The 24,666-nt window shown below is 36.1% G+C and overlaps 1 protein-coding gene across 15 annotated transcripts in view; it reads left to right on the plus strand.

Annotated features, from left to right (window-relative positions):
- Nucleotides 1-24,666, plus strand: part of REPS1 (RALBP1 associated Eps domain containing 1) — an 82,749-nt gene that overhangs the window by 52,327 nt on the left and 5,756 nt on the right. For 3 of the 15 annotated variants that reach the window (XM_080390134.1, XM_080390131.1, XM_080390136.1), the window contains 10 exons: nucleotides 64-218; nucleotides 5,401-5,540; nucleotides 10,078-10,158; nucleotides 13,136-13,223; nucleotides 14,071-14,172; nucleotides 17,918-17,990; nucleotides 20,248-20,366; nucleotides 21,099-21,163; nucleotides 22,807-22,992; nucleotides 24,362-24,457. In XM_080390134.1, coding sequence (XP_080246260.1) covers nucleotides 64-218; nucleotides 5,401-5,540; nucleotides 10,078-10,158; nucleotides 13,136-13,223; nucleotides 14,071-14,172; nucleotides 17,918-17,990; nucleotides 20,248-20,366; nucleotides 21,099-21,163; nucleotides 22,807-22,992; nucleotides 24,362-24,457 — 1,105 coding nt within the window. The remainder of the gene's footprint in view (nucleotides 1-63; nucleotides 219-5,400; nucleotides 5,541-10,077; nucleotides 10,159-13,135; nucleotides 13,224-14,070; nucleotides 14,173-17,917; nucleotides 17,991-20,247; nucleotides 20,367-21,098; nucleotides 21,164-22,806; nucleotides 22,993-24,361; nucleotides 24,458-24,666) is intronic. The other 12 variants (XM_080390135.1, XM_080390145.1, XM_080390138.1 and 9 more) reach the window with 11 other exon arrangements.

Consider the following 24,666-nt stretch of genomic DNA (forward strand, 5'->3'; position numbering starts at 1 on the left):
GTATGTCTTTTGGAAATAAAATAACTGTAAGAAATTTTATTTATACTAAATTTTCCTTTTTAGGGAACTGTCAGATTTTGATAAAGATGGTGCATTGACACTGGATGAGTTCTGTGCTGCATTTCATTTGGTAGTTGCTAGAAAGAATGGATATGATTTGCCAGAAAAGTTACCTGAAAGTTTAATGCCCAAGCTGATTGATTTGGAAGATTCAACGGGTAAGACATGCTTACACAAATGTCACTGTTTTCGAATGATGGTATAGTTGTTACTGTGTATCGGCAGATACGTTAGTCATACGTTAGATAACGTGAGCGAACACGGAGTAAAGTAACATGCAATTTTTAGAAATCTTAATCAGTAGTCAGGGCTAATCTGAGCAAGTATGTATTTCTGTACAGGGAGGTGTTATTTAGAAACAGTACACATTGGCTATTACACTTGGAAGTACTACCCATGTCCTTTAAAGGTTAACACAAACAAAACTGTCACAGTATGGATTTTATTCATGATCAGCTACTGTATTCCAAATTCCCAATATGGCTATACTTCAGATTTTCTTTCAAGTGAATATGCTTTCTGTTCACCCTCGTTTCTGAAAATATGGCCTGAGTTTAAGTCTTGAAAGTACTTAGAAAATATTCCCGGGTTCAGTGCTAGAGGTAGGATTGTAGTTTAAAAGTACAGGATCAGTAGCACAGATTTTTTTATTTTTTTTTAAATTTAATTATATGCCTGACTTGACAAGATCTGTTCCTCATTGCTTTGGCACCTAGTCTTTGTATATATAGTCCTTTACCTTTGGACACTCCGAGATAAACCATTGAATGTGTGAGTTCTGGTCGTTAGTTTTTTGTGCCAAAACCTCAGTCCCATAACTGAAAAGCAAACTATTGTTCCATGTAACTGGTGTTTAAAACCATGATGTTTGTAGCCATCTTCCTTTACTTTAGAACAGATGGAGGAAACGGAATATTTTAGAACTGCTTTAGATTACTTTTTAACAAGCAATCTTTGCTTGGAAAATCATGTTACACTATGTGTGCTCAGGTAGTATGATTTCCTAGAATTTTATTTCTTTTTACTAAATACTTCAAAGGTGGTTTTTTAATATTGTGTGTGTGTGTAAATGTCAGAGATTTTCATCAGACAATTATTGAGTTCTTAAACTAGATACTGTGGCTACTACTACCTCTCCTTTATAATTAAACCATATTTTGTGGGAGTTGCTTGGCTTCTCAGAGAACCTTTCCAACAGCAGTCAGCTGCAACTGCAGTGTTTTCTCTGTGTGTAAGCATTTTGCTATGGCGAAGATATTCATAAGAACTACCTACAATTAACTGTGTGAATAACTAGCAAGTGTCTAAAACCTACCCGTTCCGTTTTTGTGCCAAGCAAAAATCTTTGTAGGAAGTGGAGTAGCACTTGTATAAACCATTATTGTTTAAAAAAAAAAAAAAAAAACCACCACCAATAAACAAACCCAACAACTCTATCTGTACTTGATCTACTACTGCCTTTATTGGTAGTAGATTTCAAGGCTTTTATTATTTAACTGAAGTTGTCTGGAAACTTTTTAAATTGGACATTAAACCAAAAATTTATATGTGTATGTTCTTATTTTATAGGCAATTTTGTTAATATAAAAATGACTTATTTTCATGAAGTACAAAGTGGACTGTAAATTTGAGGACAAGCTACTTTTAATAGTAAAAAAATAAGTTTTTCCCTCGGGTTATTATAGGGAAGTCACCCCTGTTATAGTGAAAGTTAAAAGCTTACCATCCTGTGTAAGTTGTGCTTAATAAAAAAAAGTTCTGATTGCTACTTAATGTTGCTGTTATAGCTACAACAAAAAGTGACAGTTCTTGCAAACTTCTTGAATTTTATCCAATTAACTAGTTTTTTAATTTATTGGGGGGGGGGCATCAGTATTGCAAATAGTTAATCTTTTCTAGCACCCAACATGTTTTATCACCACAACTTATGTGTTGAATGAAAAACTTCAGGAAAAGTTATTGATGCGGCTATAGCTTATCCTGTAGTTACAACAGAAGAAATCAGCAGTATATATTTACTGTTTTAATCTAAATAAAAAATCATAGGTCGGTGTGCAGACTAAAATGCATGTTAAATTACATGAGTTCAACTTAAGGACTGTAAATCAGCCTAGAAAGATCAACCACTTAAATTTCTGTAATACTTTTTTTTTAGTGCCCATAAAAGCTGTATTTCAATAAAGGTCACTTCAGATGGCATTCTCAGAAATAGAAACTGTAAAGTATGGCACCAGAGTGTCTTTTTGAGTCCACTTTTTTCCTAAGATACAACTTTCTCAAAGAAATGTTAATGATCTGCTGCTGTCTGAACCCTCAGTGCAAATAACATGCTTTCGAATTGTTCAAGAAGGTGAATGACTTCAATGTCTTTTAAAACAGTTGCAAGATGGTAAACTTTATTCAAAAGCATTAACAATACTGTTATTAATTCTGTCCTTTTGTCAGAAACTTTCCCCTTGATCTTCCATGCTTTTGCTCTGTGCTTGAAACTTGCTGTGTCTTTTCATTTTGAACTAGTGGCTGGCAGAAAGTAGCAGAGGCTCCCTGCACCTGTGTGCCTGCTCAGACAGGGGGAGATGCTGGCAGCCTCTCCGTCACCAGCCCCTCTGAATCTGTTATGTGACCAGCTGCAGGTGTTCCAAACCTGTTAACGGATGTTCTTGCCTCACACTGGTTTCATGACCAAGGAATATGTATTTCTCTCACATGGCATAGATCTATTGTATAATAGCGCATTTATATAGTTGGTAAATTTTCTGGTATAGCACTATGCCTCTACAGAATTTTAATAGAAAAAAAAAATGTTAAATTAGGTGCTAGTATCATTCTGCTGACTGGAGAGAAGTGAGGTGGTTTAAGTTCTTAGGCTAATGTGGTAATTCTGCAATACATTTAGTATTTTGAATTGGATTGTAGCAGCTCCACTTAGGAGTTAATACTGTGTTGGGCTATTTGTAGATGGACAATGTCAGCACTTCAGAATAAGCAGGATCTGTCTGTGTAAGAGCAGCCTGGAGAAGAAAACTGCAGTGAATGAAAATGGGAGCATGAAATCAGGCAGTTTTGTACAAATACTTTTCAGAGTGCTTATACACTTACTTTATGAATTGAATACTGTTGATAGCATCTGCATCATTCTTGGCAGAATTTATGTCTGCAGCTAACAAGAATACTAGTCTCACTTCCTGTTATGTAATAAAATGTGAATATTTTCCTTGAAACTCAATTTTATCTCAGTTAATAAGCTTCCAACCCTTTAAATAAATCAGCAAGTTTTGCTTCCCTGTGAATTTGTTTTTTGTCTGGGTTGCTGCAACAATGCTGTTTCTTTGTAAGAAAAAAAAATTGCCATGCATTGCATCTTACACAATTTAGTTAGCTTAACCTCTGAAGTTTTCTTTAAGTCTCTCATGCATGTTTCGTGTAGATATTTGCAAAGTTCCTTGAATTACAAGTAGCTGTGTAGTCTGTGCACAGCAGTTGTCAGCCTTATCTTTTGACCTTGCACTTAACGCTAGTAGTTAGTTCATTTATCTAGTATACCACTGTTGAAATGAGAATTTTGGGTGCTTTTTTAATTCATTAGAAAACTTTTATTCATATTACACTTCAGGGCAATATGCAGTATGCATTCCCAAAGTATTACCACTGACATATTTAGAACTTAGTATATTTTGTGTCCAATGACCACAGCATATCATCTTGACTGCTTGGTGATGTCATTGCATCTGTAAACATCAGCCTGATGTAGCCAATTTTTTATTGCCAGGTGCTTTTTTGCATGAAGGCAGGTATCAGATGCAGTTCTGTGTGGAATAATTTGTAAAGCCATTTTTCCTAAAAGACAGTTGTACAAGATGCTAGGTGCTGGGCACAATTTTGGGACCATTGAGTCTCAACCTGATATCTGGCCATTTACTGGAAGTTGACAAGACCTTTGAAAATTTTGATGAGTGACTGGTTTCTGTGTGGCTTTTTTCATGTCAGTAGCACCTCAGTGTCCTTTGACCCCAAGATGGGACACTTAACTTCTTTCTGGACTTCAGTGTTTTGGCTCCTCATCTTAGTCTGTGTCTTTTGCTGTCCCCAGCAGCACTATGGAGACAATAATGGGTTGTTGGTTTTCAAAGGTGCTGTTGGTCACTGTTGCTTGTTCAAGTGTTTCCAGTTCAATTTGACACTGGATTTGTTACAGGTTTCTTCTGAATGGAGGACAGCAGGCAGAATATTGAGCAGTTGTAGCAGGAGAGCAGGCTGCAGAGTTCAGCTCTTCAGGAGCCTGGAACCAGTCCTTTTTCTAAATTTTAATCACTTTGGTACAGTGTATCACACAGGCTTGTGGCAGGCCTCTTCAATCACATATCTATTAAGCAGTCATTTTAAATAGTAATTCAATTAAGCCATCTTTCCTCTTGTGCAGCGTTTTGTTTTGAGTTTTAATTCTTTGGACTACAAACATTTTGTTACTGTGTCTGGCTACTTACAAGTCACTTCTGTTTCTGTTACTTACATTATACAGTTATAAACTCAGCTTCAGTTTTTTGAGGCTTTCAGTGCATTGCTTTAGCTTGTATTGTGTATCTAGCAAAATAAAGACACTAAGCAGGATTTTACTGTGTTAAGCAGAATGCTTAATCTGCTCTTCAGTTTAGCTTACCCAATTCTCTTACAGTTTGAACAGAACAAAAATGCATGTTGCATCATGACAATGTGTGCAACTCTGAAGGAATGTTTCTGCAAGGGACTGTACTTGCTGAAAGCTCAGAGAAAACTGAAATAACAGTAACAACGTACAGTTGCAATGTGACAGCTGCTAGACTTGTTCAGTTTGCAAAACGTGGTGAATGGAAACACCATTGTTAGTACGGAGGCTTAAAACTTAAAATATTCTTTGGGAAATAATCTAAAGGGGAATGGTTTTCTCAATGTTTTCATATTTTTGCATTGCTACACTGGCTTTGCTTTAACCTTTCATTTAAGAAAGTGTTTTATTCTGTAAGAAACTCCTCAGTGCTGGATTTAATGTAATAAACGTAGTGTGAAGTTACTGTCTCAATTTAAGAAAGAATTACTCATTTCTGCATGTAATCAAAACCTAAAAATGTTATTTAAAAGCCAAAGTACAGGGAGTGAGTATGGTACAGAGTAATCTTCAAAGTCTAGTTTTCAGAAAGATCCTCAAAATAAGAGTGGCACCTATTAAATAGATTGACTTGAATGAGTGCTTTTTGTCTGCTGCTAGGTATTTACCTGGGTAAGATGAAACCAAAGGGTACTTCGCGCTTTGCATGAGATGACCAGCTATTTTTAGAACAAACTGAATGCAATTTTGGTTTATAGTGATTCCTGTCATTTCAGAAGTTGGGGAACAGACTGGTGAGGTAGGTTACTCCAGCTCTCCAGCAGAAGCACCTCCAAGCAAGTCTCCATCAATGCCATCCCTAAACCAGACCTGGCCAGAATTGAATCAGAGCAGTGAGGTTAGCACTTTTATTTAAGAGTTATTTCATTGCCATTCGATAACTGAATTGTGTACACATCCATAATTGATCATAAGTGGATTGTTGATCGCAAATAATGAAAAAGTTAGCAGGACAGTAGACACAGGAAGGTTCTACACATTACATGGTAAAAAAGGTAATTCCTTCTGATTTTTGTCTCATTGTGAGATGAGCTACTACATAATGTTGTTGTTAATGGTATTTAAGCTTTATATTAATCACAGAATTACAGCATTTATTGGAAAAGTTGAATTCATGCTTGGTTTTTTTTTGAGTTTAGGGCGAGGTTTTGGTTGGGTTTTTTTTCTTACCTCTGAAGGGCTTTTATAGCCAAAACTTTTGCAAAACTCAAAATAAATTTCTGACTGACATAGACATTGAGAATTGAGGTGATGTTACCCTGAAATATACCTCACCAGCAACGTAGAGAATTCATAGCTCTGGGTTTGTTTCATAAGCAAAGACACAAAGTTTAATCTGAAGCCAACCGCTGGCTAGATTTTTTTTTAAATTTTGAACTTTTACTATTATGTACTGCTGCTTTATCATCCTTTACTACACATATTTACTCTATAAGCAGTCTTATATAGTAAAGCTGTATTTTGGCAGACTTTGAAACTGAAGTTACTGAACAGGACTTTTTATATTTTTATTTTTCCACAAGCATCCGTTATTTAAAAAGCCTGTAAAGGATTGATTCCTAGAGTTTTTCTTGTTGCTGTTTTAACATTTTTGCCTTGTACTTAGAATAAACCAATGTTTTATTCTGAGAACTACTTCAGAGATTCTAATGAGTTCCTGACTACAGCTATACTACAAAGATGATGTAGACTTATTTTTCATTGTAAGAGGGGGGGAAAAGGGGAAAAGGTATTTAAATTATTTTTTTAATAGTCTGAGACTTTCAAGAAGAATCTGAAACTTGTGTTAACACCTAAGATGGTTTTGTCAGTAGCTGGGGATTATCTTACCTTCTCTTATTGAAAGAGATTTTTGTGGCTTTCTTCTTTCTTCATTAGATTTCAAGTGGATAGAAGGGCTGGTAGTAAAAGGTTTAGACAAACCAAAGGAGAGTCAGTATGAAACAGAAAAGAAGCACGTTTTGGGGATTAAAGTTAGGAGCAGAGGGAATTTTCTTCCTTTCACAGGAAAAAGGATTTTACGAAGCCTGCTGTCCCTCTTTAGGGACGAATGTTATCTTCACAGTGATGTCCTTACCAAATAAAAAACATAGGAAATTACACAGTGATTCTTAGACTTCTGGTAGGAAGCTATGTTTTAGGAGGGAGGTGAGCAGATACTCAGTTGTTGCTAAAAAGCTGTAAATGTCTGAAACTGTATTAAATTTGCATTGATACATTCCCTCATGTTTGCAATAAAGAGTTAATAAGCTAATCATTCAGTAAGCTGCATTGTAGTGGAACACATTCTTTCAGCATCCAATGCAACTCAAGCCAATTGAGTATGATAGTTGCAGCAGTAGAACAAAGTTATTGGCGATTGTCAGCCAAAATTTTGAGCTACAAAACTGGCTTTGTCCATTCAGATAGATAACGTGGTATTTTCTTTCTGAAAATCTACTAAAACTTTAAAAGATTTGAAAAAGTTCTCACACTAAATATACTACCAGATACTAACTATACTAAAATTAGAGTTGAACATTTAATAAGTGTTGAGTGTTTTGTTCTAACACAAAGGAATTTCTGACATTTCAGCTATATCGCCATGCATGCTTCTTGCTCCTCAGCATTTTCTTTTCAGCATGAGTCAGGTCAAAGTCCTCAAGGTTTTAATACTATGAAAAAATTTCTGGTATTACTGCAGGCACCAGTCTAATTGTTTCCTCTTTGAACCTCTTATAACTGTCACCAACAGATTACTCAAAAAAAACTGGGCTTTTTTGGATTATCTGCCTTTCCAGGCAATTTCATCCCCGTTAGTTTCAGAACGGTTGCTTACTCTGTTCCTTCTAGCTCATAATTGATTTTTAGACTCCAGTTGCCAGCCTCAGTTACTGTAAGCTTGCAAGTATGAACCAAGGCATCAATCTCCAACTTCAGGATAAAAAGCACCATGAAAATCTACCTAACTCTGGATAATACATGCTTCACATTCTCATCTCATCACTCATCACTTCTCTCTTACTTTGGACACCTTTTCCATAAAGTCTCAAGGCTGAGCACTTAGTTGTGAGAGCTTAAAACAAAAATTTGAAAAGGCTACTAAATTTTCACTGAAGACAGTCTAATGTCATATGGTCATGTTAGCTTTGACACAGATAGGAAGTTCTGCTTTTGAGTTTACAACTGTTACACCTTGTTTCAAATGTCTCGGTGTTCTTTTAGTAACGGTTCAAGTTGCTTGAGTTTCAGTTTCTAATAATTAACTTTTTGAAAGTATTTTTTGAAACATTTTTGCAAGTCTAGAGGACAAGGATTTTAGTTTAAGCTTTTTGGAGCTTTATCCCAGCAAATGAACTTTATTATCAGTGCTTTTAAACCTTGCACAGAGTTTGAGATGCAGTCCAGTAGATACTTGATATATGTAGCTTTCTATTAACCAGGGAATTAGCAGTAACTGGTTTCTGGTAGTATTTCGAGATGGAGCACAATAGCATATTGCCCAGAACAGTTAGGAGGCTTTGGTGTTCGTTTGTCTGTGTGCAGCTAGGGAAGATGGAGATGAGTAATAAATGTCTTGCAGTTTGGCTTCAGAGGAGTAAAATAAGAGATAAATTCAGCATACATCTCTAAGAAATAATGTTTTAGCATTGATCTTAACTGTAATGTAGATGCTGAATGCCTTTACAGAAGTTTTGGAAAACTGAGAAACAATTTTTCTGTAAGTGAATGGTCTGTTTTCCAGTCTCGCCAGTAACTTTGAAGCCACTGGCCAAATCAAGTTTAAAAGGGTAGTGGTAGCCCTAAAATAAATATTAATGCACTTCTCATGAAAATGAGCAGCTGTATAAATACAAGAGGCAAAATCAGGGGAAAGGCTGGTGGAACCTGGCCGTTAAGATTCTGATTTGGTAAAAGCTGGCTCACTGAACTACTTGCAGTGCTACCCATTCATGAAGGGGTAGTGTGACACGGAGATTAACTGTTTAATACAGGGAGTGGGACAGAGCAGTTGGGAAGGGAAACCTTACATCCTTATTAAAAGGATTTTGTTAGATTCTGTCCATGAAGTTGTGTTTTGCGTGTTTAAAAAACAAACAAAAAGCAAAAACAACACAAAACCCACAGGAAAAAAAAACAACAAAACAACTCCCACATATGAACCCATAATCTTTGCCTTAAAGTTTGAAATGAGGAGATAAGGCTCTGTCTTCAGAAGGAGGGGCACCATGCAGGAGAACACTTTATTTAATCTTTTTCTGAATTTAATTTCAGTTGATTGAAAACAGTTACTTAGGAGTTTCTGTAGTTATTTCTGAAGTAACTGTTTTAGAATAGGTTCAGGCTATACACTGATTATAGTTCAGTGTAGAGGAGTATGTGAGATTAGTTTGACTAACACCATATAGTTTGTCCTGTATCTTCTAAAATCATTTACATTAATTTACCTATAGAAATAGGACAAGAATATTGATTTGTTTTCACAGCTATACTAACACCATTTTTGTCAAATTTTGATCACTACATTTTTTTATTTGTAGTTTTTGTTGTAGCGTTTGAAACTTTGTTAACATTTACTTGTTATTTTACCAAAATATAACAAGTTTAGCATTCCTATTGTGACTTGTAATCTGTTTTCTGGATCACAGACTAATTTTATGTACTCTGGTGCTTTGTTGATCCAGTTGTTGCTGTAGCTTGACTTATTAAGCATGGGGACTCTTGACAACCATGATACAGCATGCTTATATCTTATAAAATTGTTCAGAGACGGACTTACTTGCTTTTGGCAATCAACAGTATGTTTGAATTTACTACTTTGCCTTGTCAGTGATTTAGATTTGTAAAAATGCTCTTTTACAGTACAGAATCACTTCTCAGGGGTTGCACTGGCAAGCTGGACTGGTGTAATTGGAGTACTCTGATCAGTGTTCATTTGTCTGGGATTTTGTAAGGAAATCAGAATTTACAAAAGTTAGAAAGTTGTCAGCTACAAAGCTGAGGAACCTTTCTGTGGATTTTATAATTACAAATACACACGTTGTGTCATTGATTTTAGCTTTACGGTATTTGAATGGCTGGGGTTTTTTTACTTGTATGATTTTCATTGCCAAATATGAACTCTGAAGGTACTTCCATGTTGACTGTGCATCTGTATCCTCATTGAGAAATGTGGATGTAAAGACTAATATTGACAGACAACAAACTTGGTTGCACAACAATTTGAGACTGAAATAGAAATACTTTGTGTATTATTGTGCATTCCAAGTCAAGTACTGTCCAGAGCACGTATAGTGCTTACCAGTGCAATCTCCAAACTACTATGCTAAATCTCCTCAGTGATCTTTTACTCCCATCTTTCTGATCATGCTGACTTCTCTCCTCTGTCTGTTCAGCAGTGGGAGACATTTAGCGAACGCTCTTCAAGCTCACAAACTCTGACCCAATTTGATTCTAACATTGCACCAGCTGATCCTGTAAGTCAATCACTTAGCTTGCTTGTTTGGAATTAATTTTATTAACACTGAATTTCCATTCATTGTATTTAGCTGTTATGCATGATTCCATGGATTGCTTTTTGGGGAACGGTAGCAGGCTTCTCAATTTTTGGCTTATACTAGGTATATAAATTTTCTAGTCAGCTCATGTTTAATATCTGAGTGTAAAGAATGCTTTTTCCCCCTTGATTTTGATGTAATACAGCACGGCTAGCAAAATCTGTATTACACAAATTATTTAAGCATAATGTTTTTTTGAAAATGTTTGTAAGTCAATGCAAGGGCTACTCCCAGTGATAAACCAGTCTCATTCTAGACTTTGTCTTCAGTGTTTCATTTCTATCGAGTTGCAGAGCTTGATTTGCACAAACTCTTTAGGAGTTGACAATGCCAACTTAACTGAAAAAAACTACTGGACTTCAGCGGGTGGGGTATTTCATATTCCTAATGTTTTCACCAAGTTATTTTATTAATAGGCTTTTAGTATTTCTCCAGCTAAACTAGTGTTGTTCTAATGCGTTACTCGGTGAGGAGTGCTCTGAAGAATTATGTAGTTAAAGTGTCTTGCCAAGTTTGGGAGCCAGAAATTCACTACAGTGTTTCAAGTTCTGCTGGTTTTAAACTTTCACAGCATGTGACATTGAAGCAGTTCTGAAATGCATTAAAATTACTTCAGTATTTAGCTGCTGCTTTCATCCTGCTTCTCTTACAGATTTAATTACCACTGTTAAGAGTCCATTTTAATTTAATTACAGTGTTTAGTGTTCATTTGATTATATAACAAAATATAATAGGTGTACATAATATGCATTTAACCGCTTTTGATATTAAATAGGTCACTTCTGAAAAGATACAATACATAAATATACAAATACTTCAAATACATCAGTGTTCCACTCTCAGGGTTAACACTGATATGGAAATAGCATTTGTAGATGCTGGAACCTAGAATTCAAACTGCACTGTTCCCTGTGCTCACAATTGCCTTTAGTAAACATTCCAAACAAATTAAAATTTCATAGTTAAAGTGAAAACTAGCCCTTTTTCATCTGAGAGCCTTCTTTGGTTAAATGTACTGTATTGTTTTAATGAAGTAAACATGATGGAAATTTGTTTATAGATGCTTCTTACTGTCAAGCAATTACACACAGTAAAGAGCTATCGCTATCTTGTTTCCACATTAAGAGAGTAATTTTTTTATACATAATTAGTAAATGACAGAAATCTGAAGTTTGAAATTTTCCTCATATGTTAATAACCTAAAATGTAGAACAGTGGTATATGTATAGAACAGTGGTTAATGTACAGAAAACTCACATATAGCCATGTGTGTATAAACAGAAATTAAATAGAAACACAAAAATTATCCTGGAAGATCACACTCTTGAGATGTTCTCTTACAATGCTTGTAGTTAAGAATAATTTTAAAGAATGGTAAGCATCGTTAATGCTTGCTAAGGGAACAGGTTTTTGGGAACAGATGCTTCAGAGACTTCATTTTCATATGCAAATAAGAACAAATGACAGCAAATTTTCAGTAGCAGTGCGCAAACTTCTTATTTTAGCAGTCTCAACAGTGATGCATAGGACTGATTTCTTGAACAACTGCTTTCCTAGATGAATCGGCTTTCCTGAGCAGTTGTTGATAACTAACTAATGAGTAAATTCATAGATGGGGGGGGGTCTCTTCTTGTTGGAAAAGCAGCTTGTAAAGTCAGATTCATGATCTGAATTAATACATTATATAAAAATCCATTTAACTACTTGAGACATTCTTGTAGTAGCTGCACATTAAATTACAGCAGAGGACTGAAGTAGCTACAGCAAGGGAGCGATCTTTGCATGATAATCCCATTATGAGGCAGGCAGGGAAGCAATATATTTAAAAGTGGTAACTGTGTCTAAAAGGCTGGTGCAACAAGTGTGTTTGAGCTGTGACTATAAAGCTGTTTTAAAAATTTATATTTTCAGCAAGTAGTGCAAGTCAGTTTAAACAGTTTTAGAAAATATTAGTGTAAGTGTATTATGCTTGGTGAAATTTATCTACTTGAGTAGTCAGAACAGATTAAATCTCTGATAAAAGGGTAGTTTTGAAACTTATTGTTATTTCTAGGGACAGAATATAATCTGGGGTGGTTTTTTTGTGTTGTCCTTGTCCCACCCATTCATATATTCTGAATATAAATGACAGTAAAAATAACAAACACTCAGACAGCTATGTCCATATTTTTGTTACTTGTGAACAAACGTAAAGTTTTGAGATTTATTTTTTTTTAGTTATCTACACTCAGTCTCCAAACCAAATGGAAAGGGCTATCTATAAAGTACATTAAAATGGAGTCCCTTGTCTGAACTACAAAGAAAATCACTAAGTGTAAGGTCAACACCTATCTAGAGGTACATTCTATAGGGTTTATTATCCTAAAGTTCAGAAGTTCTTACTATTTTTAAAGACTCTGAAACTATTTATCTTAAACTACTATGAAGTACCTATTTTATAGATAATTACTCATACTATTTAAAGAGGCTATAACTTTTTAGGGAATTGTTAGTGAAGCTGAAGAGAGGGGGTTTGAAACTGGGGGAAATGGGGGGTGTTGCTGTTGATTTTCAGGGGTTTTGGAGGTTTGTTTTTTTGGAGATGCACTTGATGTTACACATCTTGTATGCCAAGAATGGCGGAAAGCTGGTAAAATTCAGGTCCTATTAGCAACGCAGTTATCTAGAGAAACATTTCTAATGTCCTTTTAAAGTAGTATGCTAGGTTACACCTTACATATTGTTAGAGAAACATCAGCTTATAGAGTTTTGGTTTATGGGTATACGAAATTCCTTGGAACTGTGTAAAAACCTAAATCTATGAAATTTTATTTACAAGTTACATTTCACATGATGTCAGACTTGAATTAGAAAAACTGAAAACTAGATTAACATCACTTAATTCTGATCTCCGCAGGACACTGCAATTGTGCACCCAGTTCCCATAAGAATGACTCCAAGCAAAATCCATATGCAGGAAATGGAGCTTAAAAGAACTGGAAGCGGTAGGATATTTTCTTACTAATGAGGAAAGTTTTGTACAACTGAGGCTGGCTTTGCTTCCTTAAACATGCTGACTTTTTTTCTTCTCTGTAGATGAATTTTATCTGCAGTTGTAACCAGCATAATTAATGAGGTTCTCTGTCAAGAATTAAGAGTACTGCTCAGATAGGTGCAGAGTTAGAATTGGCCATTTGCTGGTGAGGATTTCACCATCTATTAGAGATCATTGCTTTGAGTGTTTCAGGAGCATCATGATAGAGGTTTGATTTGGGCCTCCAGGAGAGTGTCTAGGTTTCCTTAATAAATAGTGAAGGAGACTGTGAAGATGGAGAACAAGCCTGCATTGATAAAGCTAGTTCTGCTGTGGTGAGAAATACTGAGTTTATTATTTTGAAACCTGACAGCATTTGGGAGTATTGGCAGGCCTTTCTTTTTTTGTAAGTAATACGCTGGTCAGTAATAAGCAAGGTGGTTTGATAATTTTCCTTGAGAAACAGTGGAGTCTCAATTTATAGATGTGTCCCAATATGCTGGTATTTCCTAAAGTTACCTAACTCATTCAAAGTCTTCAGCATATGAGAATAAAAAAGTATCCACAACGTATTTCTTTTAAAATTTCCTTAGTCTTATAAATAGGTAAATTCCCAACTCTTAACACTGAGAAATAGAAATTACACTATTATAATGTAAAACTTAAAATAATTCATACACCAAAAGTGTTAAAGTAGAGCTATTTTAGTTTCAGTGCAGCCCTCCAGATAAAGGCAGAAAACTAATTTAAACCTTTGGCGTCAGAAGTGAAGGCTAGTTTGAATGCGCTTGTTCATTTAGACTTGTTTTTCTGTCTAGATCACGCTAACCCTACTAGCCCACTACTTGTGAAACCACCTGATCTCCCAGAAGAAAACAAAATGAGTTCATCTGTAAAATTTACAGCTGGAAATACAGTTAGTAAGTATCAAAATATTTTCTGATCTCATTTTTTATATTACACAGAATGCAGATATGGTATATTCTTCAGTGAATGAAAACTTGCTAGACAGCAGAAGCTCTAAAGTGAGATAAACTTATCCTAAGAATAGGCATGCTTCTGATACAAAGTATATATTAGAAGCAGCAATTAAGGAAGTTCTGCTGAAGTCACTGGAGATATTTTCCTGCCATATGTGTTCAAAAAAGTTCATTTTTGCCAGCCCTATTCCATCTTCCTGTTTTCTCTTTTAATCTCAGGATGAGGAATTTAAATGTATGGAAAGTGGAATTGACTAAGTAGCTTTTGATTAGACTTCCTCAGAATAGTGTAAAACGTTTTCTGAAGAGTGAAAACCTGTTAACAATTTTCAGGCAATTTTAATCTGGTTTAGCTACTAAGAAGATGCAGTAGACTTCTAGATTTCTTTATTAGGTACAGCTTTTCAACAGTTCGTTTGCTTCTTGCTTCTAATAACAGCTTTGATTTTCAGTATCTCCTGTGTCCAAAAAATTTTGCATTACTTTGATTTGATTAGTCCACTTCTCATAATCTGGGATCTCTCAATATTAATGTGGTTTGACTGAATCTCTGGATCCAGGGTTCTTGAGATTTTTTGTTTTCTTTTCAAGCAGAGTTTTGTTTTTACTAGCTGGTGTTCTGATGCAAAAGAGAAAATGAGCAAAACATGGTCTTTTAGCAGGGAAGCTACTACTATATGCAGGTTCTAAGTTCTGAGAGCCCTTCTGCACTCCATTTTCCTTATCTGAGTTTAGCTTAAACTTTGATAAAGGGCCTGTTAACTATGATTATACCAAATATTTTATCTCCCTCAGAAGAACAACATAGTGAAATAATAAAAAACTCATTGCAGTGTAACGTAAAGCAATCCTGTAGTACCTCAAGCTGTAGTTATGGGACGCCTATCCTTGTTGTCAAGAAATGGTTCTTGTCAATATTGTAAGTAATTTGAATGGTTGACACCTTTCAGGTGAATCCTGAAGGACTCATTTAATGCAAGCTAGCTCTAGAAAAATAATTTCTGGTGCTTAAAAAAACACTGTAAATATAACAGGATTATTTTTGTGCAGACTTGCTGTCTTGGTGATTACATTTCTTAATGTTCTTTAGTGTTATAATAGTGTATCAAGCAAACCCTTTTCTAAGTGGGTTTTGTTTTGGTTTATGTCTTGCAGTTTTGGAAGTGTTGTTTGTTTCATAAATAGGTATTCTTAAGAACACTTCTAGAATATTTTGTTCATAGGTTCACATCTTTTTTGCTTCATCTACAGAAGAGTACAGATTGGGTGTTTTATTGATCAAAATTTAGATGCAGGTTAATTGTTTTACATCTTATAATCTACTGTTCATGGATAGATGTATTAAAACAGTATTCGAACTGAGAACCAATGGAGATTGATAAGCATCACCTTGATGTTGAGAAAAAAGCATTTGTCTCTTTTTCCCATGCTTTACATCAACAGTAATTCGTCTTGGAAGTTATGAATTTGTAAATAGCAGCTCAGACCGAAGCCAGGAAGCAGGGACAAACTTTTTCATTGCATGAGATAAGAAGGAAGGGAGTAGGCATACGCATTGCACAATTGTCTTTCTGTGCAAGCTGTGTGATTTGGAACAAAGGAGAGGGGATCTGTAACCTCAGAAAGTGGTAACTGGAGAAGTTCGTCAGTAATTCCTCTGATTGTTGGACACCCCCAGTGTTGGAACTGTTATTATGCAAGTAAAAATAAAAGCAGCAAAAGTAACTGCTGTTTTCCCAGGTTGTTTTAACTTCAAAGCAACATGCAACTTCAATATGTCATTAAGGACAATTTTGTGAATATGTTACTTTAAACTCCTGCTAAATGATATAAACAAGATTGAGTACTGCAGTCAGAAGGGAAGGAATGATTTCAATTGCTTTCCTTCATAAGGAAATACAAACAAAGCTGGAGAATAACTTACTTAAGACTGAAAAGTAGAAACCTCCCTTGAGAACAAAAATAATACTGCAAAAGTCTCTATCCCTCATGTTAGGAACTTTACTTATCATACTTATTTTACTGGAAATACTGGGAAAGGATTCTCTTAGATTTAAACTCATGAATTTGAGTTAGCCCATGTTGGTGAGGCATGAAGATTACATTTGCTAAGTAACCATCCTTTGCCTTACATACCCATTACAATTGTTTACTGTCCATATCTTTGAAATTGGTTTAGAAATATTTCTTCTATCATCAGTATAAACCCATTAGTTTTGTAGTGAAATGATGTAAAACTTTTTGGTTCAGAAGGGCTTACTTTTTCCTCCTTAGAAGTGTGATTGCTTCTAAATCAAATCTTGTTTGATTAGGTTGAGTGGCTTAAGAAATGTACGCAGTACTAGAGGTGCTTGGATTGGAGGGAGATAATTTCATTTACCACATAACCCACTTCTGCTTAAAACTTAATTTTCTCACTTGATCCTGGAAAACTTAAATGTCGTCTCATGGTAGACTTTTTTGAAAGAATGTATGTATAGAAATATTTATTTTTTTAAACTCTCTGTAGTACTCACTGAGTAGAGACATACCTGTAAACCTGCAAAATAACTTCTGATCTGAAATGAACTTGAAATAAGGTATTCCTCAGCTGACTGTGGATGATAAAGGTCTCAAGCTAATTTCACTAGATTAATGTACCTGCAGCTTTAAGGGGGGGAAAAAAAGGCTAAGAACAGACCTTGCTGAACAGGAAAGCCATCTCTGCAGGATTCTCTCTGCATCCTGGTTGGTGTGTCTTAACCCTTTCGAAAGCTTTAGTGTCCTCGGAGGTTAAAGTAATCCTTTGAGATGGGGTAATTCAGAAAAATCTTGATGTTCTTGAGTAGAATTTTCCTCTTTACTGATAACTAATCAGGTGAGTCTCATTGCTGCAGTGATTATCCACCTTGAATTGTGCTTTACTAGGTGCTCTGGAGTCATCCTTTGTGATAAATTATTCTGAGATACATTCATTCCACATAAATCTTGTGATTTTAGTGAGACTCCTCATTTCTGGGGGAAAAACCTCAAGCTCTGCACCATTTTTAAGGATAAGAGTGTCCTTAAAGAAACGGTCTATGTGATGCCATAATACCATCTTTCATTTTTATAGATTGCCTTAACCAAAAGCTGAAAGCTTATAAAAAGATTTAGTCTAAAACAGAGCTGACTACCAGCCTCGAAGGTACAGAAGTTGCAGTATTAGCAAAGCTGCTGAGTTCATCTGTGTACTGTACATAGTTTTTCCTTTTCCTGATCTCTAAGGTTGGTGAAAATCCTTCAGCACTTCTAAAACCAAGCAGTCTTACTCCTTGCTTTCTTTTTTTCTTGGATGTCCCTTACCCTTGTTGGCTAGATTGTGGAAGTGATAGAATGTTAAGTGTTTAAAAATTACTGCTTATGATACTTATATTTTGTATTTTAAATACAACATTATTGTCATAGTTTATTCTTTGGTACATCCTAGTAGAAACGAACAACTCGTAGTATTGGGTGAGGGGAGCTGGATTTTATTGGATCCCTCAGTTATTCAAACTAAGATACTTTGAATCCTGCCCAGATGATACCTTACAGGGAAACAATACAAGGACATAACTATTTTTTTAAAAATAAAAATTTGATATTTGAAATTGTGCTACCTATATCTGTTGGGGTATATTAATGGTGCAAAACAAATATGAAACTTTGTACTTTCTTTTACCAGCAGATGGTTACAGCAGTTCGGACTCCTATACTTCAGATCCCGAGCAAATTGGAAGCACTGTAACACGGCAACGGTCAGTAGAATAGCAACTGAAAAAAAATGTGTTGAAAGGTGTTTAAAGAAGCCTGTTCTGAGCTTCTGGTTGTTTGACAACTAGCTTGTAAAATGATGGCTAAATAGATTCTGAACTCTTAACACTCGGGAATCTGGAGACAGTCTGTTTTCTAATGCATTAACAGTGTATGCCATTCCTGTTAACACATAAAGTGAAAATTCAAAAATTTATGTAGTCTAAAAAGGGTTTTTTGGATTGGCCAATGAAATGAAACTCCACATTGTCAGAAATCCTAATAAAGACTTTTTCCTTAAACACAAGAGAATGTAAGCACAAGCGATCATGATATTACTTGAAAGCAATTTTTTGTGTTTTTGAAAATATCCATTAGGCATTAATGGAGAAGAACCTTGTGACTTCATAATATAAAAGAAGAATAAAACATAAATTAGAAATACCATGACAGTAACTCAATCTGTTTTAACAATGGTCATTTTATAAAACATAAATCAGTCATAGGCCCAACAAATTAAGGGGTTGGAGGGAGCTATGCAAGCACGTAACGAACAACTGCGTGGTTTTACGTAAGAGAATGTGCTATACTAGCTGGTGCTAGTTGTTCCCATTGAATCTACCTGAATAGGATTAAAAACCAGCTAGCCATTAACCATCTTACTATCAGTTTGAGAGGTAATTTTAAAAGAAAACAATAATTAGGCTGACTTCAGTAGCAAAGAAAGATTTGTAATTGCCCGTCAGTACAGCAGCTTGAAAACTTCTTTCCTCCATTATTACTTAGTGGCAAATTTGATTGTCTGTCTCTTTTTTTTTTTTTTTTTTTTTTTTTTTTTTTTGCACTGTCCAACATGATGTTTTCAAAATGTTCTTTTTCATCTCTAAATTTTGGGTTGGGTTCTCTTGCTGAACTTGTGCAGATGAATAAAGCTTTCTGATGAGTTGCCACTTCATGGCACAGGTAGCTTCTGTCCAGCTGTCCAGGTCTGGCAGTGTCCACCCAGAAAATTTTTCTTCCACTTCCTCTTTTACTTCCTTCCACTGATACCTCTTCTACCAGTTGCAACTTTATAGAGATAACATTGTCCTTAATGCTACCATTAGTCCAGAGTACTTTTTGTATTTTCAAAAAGCAAAAACTGATAAGGCTATGTCAGATAATGATATTTAAGGAGTGTCCTTAAACCACTTTCTCCCTTTTTTAATCCTACTTGTGCCTTTTATACTAGACTAGCAAGAGGGATGACCCTAGGAGTCAATGTAATTGGATTTGTATTTCATCAGAAGCATTGTCCTGGAGAGTATATTAAGAAAGCAGATTTTACTATTGTGATAACTTTCTGTTTGGACTTATACATTCAGGAATTTCAGGTTTTGTGTGAAATTTAGGTACCTCTTACCACTTTTGGTTTTATATCTTAGGGTAATTATAGAAGAATGTTACAGAAGTCAGTCATAGAAAAGATTTTGTCATGTATTTCAGTTGAATAGAAGAGTAGCTGTATTCACGTCAGTGATGCAGTAAATCTGTCTTGCCCAAATTGGACTAGTTAGGAAGGTTCTGCACACTGTTTTTAAATGGAAGCTGTACAAAAATTTTATATACAACAAATCCCATTTAAATGGCGCTCAGTGCGATACTTTTTTATCCTTTCTGCATGTGTGTTCGATGAACTTACAGTTGGTATCCACTAGATGGTGGTCCTGCCTAAGAATGAGTTAACTCCTCAAGCTGCTACCAAGTATATAGATTTGGAAAATTTCAGGCAGAGAATTGGATAGCTATCTCATACACTGAGATATTCCTTAAGCTTGATGTACACGGAGAGGAGGTCCAAGAGAAACTTAGGTTTCCTCAGTGACATTGAACTTAAACCATTTAAAATCTATTCAAGATGTTGACTAAATCTTAAACATTTTGCAAATTGTAGAGACTATCGTCTGGATAGAATTACCACATTTAGGATTCTCTGTTCCTGAACTATCATTGTTTGGGAAGTTTCTCAAGCTCTTGGTTTCCCAAAAATAAATTACTTGTGTAACACAGGAATAATTGGGATAATGGAGATTTAAATAAATAGAAATATAAAACCAATTGTGAAGGTTCAAACCTGATTCTTACAATCTCCAAAATCGGCGGCAATCAGGCTCTCTTCCATCTGTCAAAGTTTGTTTTTTAATTGCATATTTAGAAGAACTTCTGAATTTTAGTTTTGTTGTAGCTGCCTAAAATCACTACCGAAGCCTGTATGTTTTGCAGATCACAGTCAGGAACATCTCCAGATAACACTGCGCCACCACCACCCCCTCCAAGGCCTCATCCTTCTCATTCTCGATCGTCATCTTTAGATATGAACAGATCATTCTCAGTTACTCCAGGTAGGTATACTCTGTTCTAGAATATATTATTTTTCACCATGTACATTCCTGAAGCAGATGATTCTTTTTCCTCTGAAGAAAGATTTAGTGTGTTTTTAAATAACTGCTTCTGAATGAAAAAGCTGAAAATGTTGTCACTCTTCTGGTTTTATTTGCTTAGACAGATAACTTAGAAGTAAATTCTGAGTGCTGACATTGTAGTCCTTTGGATGAACATGGGAAACAAAGTCAGGAGATAATGTTTTGGTAGTGCATCCACATGCAACAAATTGCATCTGCCACTACATTTTCAAGAAGAGTTCTTTTGTTATCACATGTATCAGAGATGGGTGTTAAGTATTTCACTTCAGAGGAAATGATTAAAGGTCACTTCTGATTCTCTGCTTAAGGGTTTTTCTTGTACTTCTGACTTGTCGGTACTTTTCAGGATCACAAAGTATGAGAAAATGTTAAGAATGTATAATGAGAGTAAAAGGGAAAAAAGGACTAAAATCAGAAAAGTATGACCATGTGAGTTCTTTGAGCTGGAAAAAAAGGACAAGGTCGATGTTCTGATTCCTTGTTTTGTCTGTTCACAAATTTGAAAGAAGATATTACAATTATGTTCCTCAGTATGACAGGTTAATACATAAGCAAAACGCAGGATTTCTTCATGTTGATAAGTCAAAAGATTAAATAGCACTTTAATGTGAAGAGTAACAGTCTTGGCCAAACATGATGTTTCTTTTACAGGACAGCAACAGGCTGGAGTTGTTGCCTATCCCCCTGCAGTGCCTCCAAGACCACAGCCTTCACAGGTGATGTCACTTTTGAAAAATCATGCTCTCACTCAGTGCATCATTTCTATCTAACTCTGAATTTTAATGTATCTCTAACATGAGTAGCATTGCTTACTGTTTTTTGAAACTGCCAGGATGTGAATGATGGCAAAACTTGGGCTATAGCCAAATGTTAGCCTTTCCTGAATAAGGAGTTGCTTCTGGTGGAACCACGGGAAGGGATTAAAGTAGAGATCAAGGAGGAAGGAATGAGTGGCTCTGGAGCTCTGAGTTGTAGGAAAGAAAGTTACACTTCCACATTTCTTTACCTGTCCCTGTATAGCTAATAAGCCATAACAGACTGAGAGCAGTCTTTCATAGTCCCAAAAGGACTGTGCCCAAAAGGAGTGATCCCACTTCTTCCTTTGTCATAGAATTCATGATCTTTGCAGTCCTGGTCTGAGTCAGTTTGGTTAGCTGATTTGGTGGATAAAGAATACTGCAAAAGTTGTTTTTTCTTTGTCTCAGCCAGCTGAATTCTTCAACTGCTGTGGAGATCTGACATGGGACAGATAAAATTGCTTTTCCGTTGTTTTTCAGCAGCACCTATTTGTTAGAATCTGAGTTACCAGCCATTTAAGTCAGTCAATGGATTCAGAAACCATCTGCAAGGGAGGAGGGTACAATATAAACATATTCCATACACTGTGATCGCATAGGCATGTGTTCCTGTGGAACTAAACTAAAAATCTCTATCGAGCCTGACAGAGCCAAGCTGGACTGTGTTATAGCAGAAACATCTACTGTCCAACGAGTCTAGCTGGTCCTGTGGTGCATCCATCTTTAGTCTCATTCTCTGGGTAATAGCCCATCTGAACTTCCTTTTTTCTTAAATATTTCTCTCTTTTTATGAACAGAGAATGGTCTGGCGGTTTGTGTCTTGGATGACATGCGCTTTGTCCTACTGACAAGACATAAATCTTTGTTCACTAAAAAGGCAAATAGTCTTTAACATTTTCCTGGTCTCAGCTGGGATAGAGTTAATTTCCTTCTCCTTAGCTGGTGCAGCGCTGTGATTTGGATTTGGTGTGAGAACAATGCTGATAGCACACTGATGGTTTTGGTGTTACTGGGTGATGTTTATACCAAGTCAAGGACTTTTCCATTCCTTGGGCCCTGCCAGCGAGAGGGCTGGAGGGGCACGGGAAGCTGGGAGGGGACACAGCCAGGACAGCTGACCCCAACTAGCCAAAGGGATATTCCACACCATGGGACATCGTGCTGAGTGTATAAACCAGGGGAAGAAGGAAAGGGGGGACATTACGGCATCTGTCTTCACGAGTAATCATTACACGTGATGGAGCCCTACTGTCCTGGGGATGGCTGAACACCTGCCTGCCCATGGGAACTGGTGAATGAATTCCTTGCTTTGCTTTGCGTGTGTGATTTTTGCTGTTAAACTGTCTGTATCTCAACCCGTGAGCTTTTCTGACTTTTACTCTTCCAGTTATCTCCCCCATTCCACTGTGGAGGGAGTGAGTGAGCGGTTGCATGGTGTTTGGCTGCCAGCTGGAGTTAAACCACAAAAAATGTTTTGTCACAAACTATTGTTTGGAGAGATTCTTTACATCAGATAACTGTTAAGAACAGTATCACTAAATATTTTTGTTATTTTATTGCAGGGTGCAGGTCCTCATGTGCATCGCCCAGTAGATGCTGAAGGCCTAATAGCTCATAGCAGTACCTCACCTCAACAAATACCAGAACAGCCAAATTTTGCTGACTTCAGCCAGTTTGAGGCATTTGCTGTTTCAGGTGTAAACAAAGAGGAAGAAGATGAAATCGAAACACACTCGGAAGTCTTGCAGGTGAGCAGAAGTGAAGAACTTGTCAGTCGCTTAAACAAAGCCTCATAATGTTGGTGGTATTAATACCTACGTCTGCTGTTAGAACTTAGTGGGGTTTTTATGGTGTCCCAATCCATTGCTAGAAAGCAATTACATGACACACTGCTACGCTTATTTAGTAATTGCAAAAAAACACCTAGGCAGAAGAAATTCTTCTCAGTTCTTGATTGTAGTTCAAAAGATTTTGTACTTATTAGCATATATGCACAAATATAATTGCATTATTGCATTTAAGACTTAGCACAGGCAAAACTTTTCTTCTCACTCTTGTCAGCCTTCCAAATGACCTACTGGCAAGTTTTAAAGTAGTCTATCTTAATAATTGGGATGACAGTCAGGTATTGTAAACATCTGCTAAAAATCCTTTGTTTGGTTTTGTTCAAAGCCATTGGACAAACAGCTAAAATGAGCTCTGGCATTCTTCTGTAATGGATCATTAGAGATGTTTACAAAACCTTGTTTCCTACTGCAGACATAGGACTTTAAAAGGAGCCTCATGGTTTATTCCTATTAATGTCTTAATAGCTTACTGCTATTACATGAATTACTTCGTGTTTTCCTCAGATTGTAAATTCTCTGGGGCGCTTCTGCATCCTCAGTTGCAAAAGTACTTGTGGTGCTTTAAAGTTCTCCCAAGTATCAGCAGCGTGTTCTTGCTTCCCTTAATCAGGAAGGTGGATGATGTGGAATTATTTGAGCATTCTATGAATCTCATTGCAAAATCAGCTACATTAGCTTAAGCTGCCACTGAAAACTCTTAAGCTTATCATTTTGCACTGAGGTGGATGGGGAGCTGTTACATTGCGTTCCATCGGAGGGATTAACCTTTGGCAGTAACAAACAGGTAATGGTGGTAATGTAATAGAAGAAACAGCTGTAGCAGTTTATCATCAGGCCATAGACTTTTGTACCCTGCCTCATAACATTGAGGATTTGACTTTATTCAGAGTACAGTGCTTGAGAGTACTTTCAAGTAGCTATTTCATCTTTTTTAATAGCGATTTTAGATTCTGTATCAAATCTTAATTTCTGTATCAAAAGATAGGTCTAACTGTTGATTCTGGAAGTACAGCTTTCTGTACATTATGCACTTACATGCTGCCTCTTAAGCTGTTCCCAGGCCAAAACAGTGTTTGTGACCAAGATTTAGATGGCTTTGTTCCAAAGCAGGTATTGTTGTATTCCAGTTTGTGTTTCTAAAGAGGACTTGAACTGGAATTTTAGGTGTCAACTATTTTGTTATAACACAACATACTTGTATTTAATCTAAATGTTGCTGAATGAAGTATTTAAGAACTAGTTTTCTAAATTATAATGCATATCCCTTTAGGTTGAAAAGCCCTCTGATTCTGCAAGTTCTCTTAGAGTTGCCAAAGCAGATGGAAGAGTTGAAGACAAAGCACCTGTTAACATCCCCACTAGTGCGGTATGCAAAGTACACTTGGAAGGAGAGCACAGTTGATGTATATGAAATGATACATTTGTTTTGATATGCAGCAGCAACTTTATACGCTTGCACTTGAACCCGATTTTCTTAAATATGTGCTTGAAATAGGCATGTGTATGGTGAATTTTTGCATCAGAAGATGTTTGTGATTGGGTTTTTTCTCAAGACAGCAGAAAATTAAGATACTC

This window comes from Falco punctatus (genome assembly GCF_963210335.1).
Source record: "Falco punctatus genome assembly, chromosome: 5".
Lineage (NCBI taxonomy): Eukaryota > Metazoa > Chordata > Aves > Falconiformes > Falconidae > Falco > Falco punctatus.